Raw genomic sequence first — 3331 nt, forward strand, 5'->3', positions numbered from 1 at the left:
ATGCATATTAGCTACTCACTATAAACTCATCAGTGAGTAAAACTATTAGTTTTGCTTTTAATTTTTCGGTATTTATTTCAGATTTAGTCAGTCGTACACTTAGTTCTTATCAGTGTTTAAAAGAGGACGTGTTAAAACAGTGTTTAGTCAAAGTTAAACATGAAACGTGTAAGTTCATTACATCAGGCCCTTCAAGGGCCACCGTAATGCTCATGTGGCCCTCAGTGAAATTGAGTTTGACACCCCTGAGTTACAACAACCAACAAAAGTAAATTTTAAGCTCACCTCAAGGAATAATTACTCTCAWATGCTCATAGTTTTTCTTCACCACACATAACTTGGGAAGAAGCATAACTCCCTGCTCAAATTTACTATAAATCTTACTAAACACGAGAAACTGCATAAACCTATKAAAACATGGCATAGAACAAAATTATATTTGTAAATATGAGGACCACCGTTTGGTTCCCATATTACAGAAAGTCCTCATCGGGTGGGTGTCCTGTCAAGTTTTGGACTCGATATTTAATGCAAATAAATCCAAACTCACTGGCTTAGATCAACAGTTTGTGTTCATTTTTCACAGTTTATAAGTTGTAAAGTTTTAATTAAGTTTGTGGGTTTTAAAGCTGATGATCTTTAACACAATGCAATAAAATCAGTGCCTGAATTTGCACCTAAAAACGTGTAGAAATCAGAAACAAAGCCATGGTCTCACTTGTCATCCTGTGTGATGTGATCTGATTCAAACATCATGAATTAAACATTATATTCAGCTTKTAATAAAAAATGCCACAATGGATATTGGTTTATTCTTCTTTCTTTTCCCTCCAGTGCTCTTTCCTTCCAAAGTTTTCCATCCATATAGAGAGCAAATACGAGGACAACAAAGGAAACAATGATAAAGTGAGTAGAGCTCAAAGTGTGATTGGTGCCAACTTCACGAGGAGAGCTAAGAGAAAAAGAAAAGGAGGGGCACAGCTTGATTTTTCAATAGGGTTTCCAGTTGGGACATTTGATTTTCCTCCATCGACTTTTATTGTTTCATTTTCTTTATCCTACTGTTTTTTTCCCCCACCGTCTTTATGCTCCAAAGCTTTCATATCAATTCTAATGAATAGTCTGTGTCATTGTGACTGAAGGCCATGAAGAAAATAGACGCTCRTTCTGCTACCTTCACATTCCTGCAGATAGTTGAGATTTAGAYGCATCATAATAGAGTCTGTTGGCGAAAACATCATTATTTTTTATGAGCAAATCAATTTGACCGCATCATGCAAACTCACACAAACAACACAACGATCAGATTCCTGGAAAAAAAACAACAACAACACAAAACCAGATAAAGAGTTGGATTGCTGGTTGAAACTTGGTGAGTTTTTCCAAAATGTTTCAATATTTCAGTAAAAAACATAACCTAAAGTCATATTTTTTATACAACGTAAGTCTCAAAAGCTTTCAAAGGGAACCTGGTTAAAGGCAAATGAAAAGCAATCCAATATGACATCATTCTAATTTTTTTAAACATGCAATCCTTTCAGGACGACCGTCAACACCACCTGTCTTGGTGCTGTAATTATTCAACACTTAGAAGTCTTGAACGTCACAACGCCTCTTTCAGCTTTAAATAATCAATTATTTGGCTCAAATATCTACAATATTACCGCCAAAGTGTGCATTTATAAAAGAAAATTCGTGTTAACTATAACACTATTGAGAATTTGAAAGAAATAGCTTTGTGTGAGTTTAAATGCTGGAATTCTTCTACAGTGAAATGAAAATTTGTTTCTAGATTTAGAGCCTTGATCAGCAGAAGGACCAAGAATCACAGTTCTGCAGCTCTGCCTCGATCCATTCTGTAGCTGAAAACAAAAGGCTTGCAGCGCTACCCGGTGGTTTTTYACACGAGTTGCACCCAGATTTTCTGCTGGTAGCACAGATGGTCCTAAATTCACAACTGGTAGCTGATTGGAACAAATTGGGGGTGTCGACTCATTCAGAAGAAGCTCTTCTACTTATAACACCTCACTGCCTCCACCATTTGTTCAGTTACCAGTGCTCTTTGTCTTCTTATTCGTCTTTCTTGTGGTTTTATTCTCTTTTACTWAAACAATATGAATATTTGAAGGTAGTTTAATAAAAAAATTAGTGAGAAACTGCTTGGCAACCAGATTTAAATGATAACTTTTCTGTAATTCCTGCACAATGTGTCGCTCTCAACGGATCGTTCATGAATACTYGTGAATGAGTTCTGTCTATGTGAAATCTTTTTCCAGATCTTTGACAGTGAGGCCAGAGATGAGGAAACAGAGGTGTGTTTTGTAGACATTGCCTACGATGAGATCCCTGAGCGCCACTACAAGGAGTCGGAGGTGAGTGATGAGAGGAAACAGAAAGGAGAACTAAAGAGTAAACAGTGTTATCTTTTCATTAGCACCACCAGCTCAGTCAGTTTTGACCACCAGCTGCCCGTCTGACTCCTCTGAATGAGAAAAGAAACACTAAAGCATGGAGACGTGGGGGAGGTGGCATCAACTGTGGTGATTTGACATTCGTATGCGAAGCCTGTTGGCCCATCTGTCAGGGCGTGATAACGACAAGGAGCAGAGACATTAATAATCAAGAGGGGTCATGACATTGCTGCAATGCTTGTTTTATTATTGACATCCTCATTTACACACGCACACCTTCCACTGACCTTTATGGTCTTCTTGCACACTCTCAGATCTATGAATAGCTCAGGGATGCTGCTCAGAGCTAAACATAGATATCAGTCTGTCCGTGTAAACACTGTTGGATTTCCGGTTGTAAAAACACCACAGGTGGTTTCTTCAGGTGATGTTAGTTCATATTTCTTGACATTAAAGAAAAAAACTGATTGGCCCTTTAAGGCAATTAAATAAAAATATAATAGGTTGTGTAAAAGTCAATTTTTTAATCAAATTATCTGATATGTTTTTGATATCAACGTATAACAGGGATATTCAACTGGTGGTCCGCAGGCCAAATGACTTCCGTCTGGCACTTCAGTGAGGCTCCAACCCCCTAAAAAATGTATTTATTTTTTACATAATTTACTATAATATTAGATTTTAAATTAATTGTAAATTTTGAATTTATTGTTCAATGCAACAAATAATAATGTAAAAGACTATAATGCTTGTTTTACATGTTGTTTCCACTACTGTTATGTGGCTTCGAGGAACTGCAGCCTCCTTAGTTAAAAAGCTCTGAAGTATTAAAATAGGTCTTTTTATATTATCCATATCTGTTTAGAATCTAACTTTAAGTGCATCCTTTACATCCATCCATCCATCCATCCATTTTCTTC

At 36.7% G+C, this 3331-nt stretch overlaps 1 protein-coding gene across 1 annotated transcript in view; it reads left to right on the plus strand.

The window, feature by feature from the left end:
- The window catches only part of LOC106522076 (cytoplasmic phosphatidylinositol transfer protein 1), a 72649-nt gene that overhangs the window by 62976 nt on the left and 6342 nt on the right, over positions 1–3331 (plus strand). Inside the window, exons 5-6 of the mRNA XM_014014929.1 lie at positions 835–906; positions 2277–2372. Coding sequence (XP_013870383.1) covers positions 835–906; positions 2277–2372 — 168 coding nt within the window. The remainder of the gene's footprint in view (positions 1–834; positions 907–2276; positions 2373–3331) is intronic.

This window comes from Austrofundulus limnaeus, unplaced genomic scaffold (assembly GCF_001266775.1).
Source record: "Austrofundulus limnaeus strain Quisiro unplaced genomic scaffold, Austrofundulus_limnaeus-1.0 Scaffold120, whole genome shotgun sequence".
Taxonomy (NCBI): domain Eukaryota; kingdom Metazoa; phylum Chordata; class Actinopteri; order Cyprinodontiformes; family Rivulidae; genus Austrofundulus; species Austrofundulus limnaeus.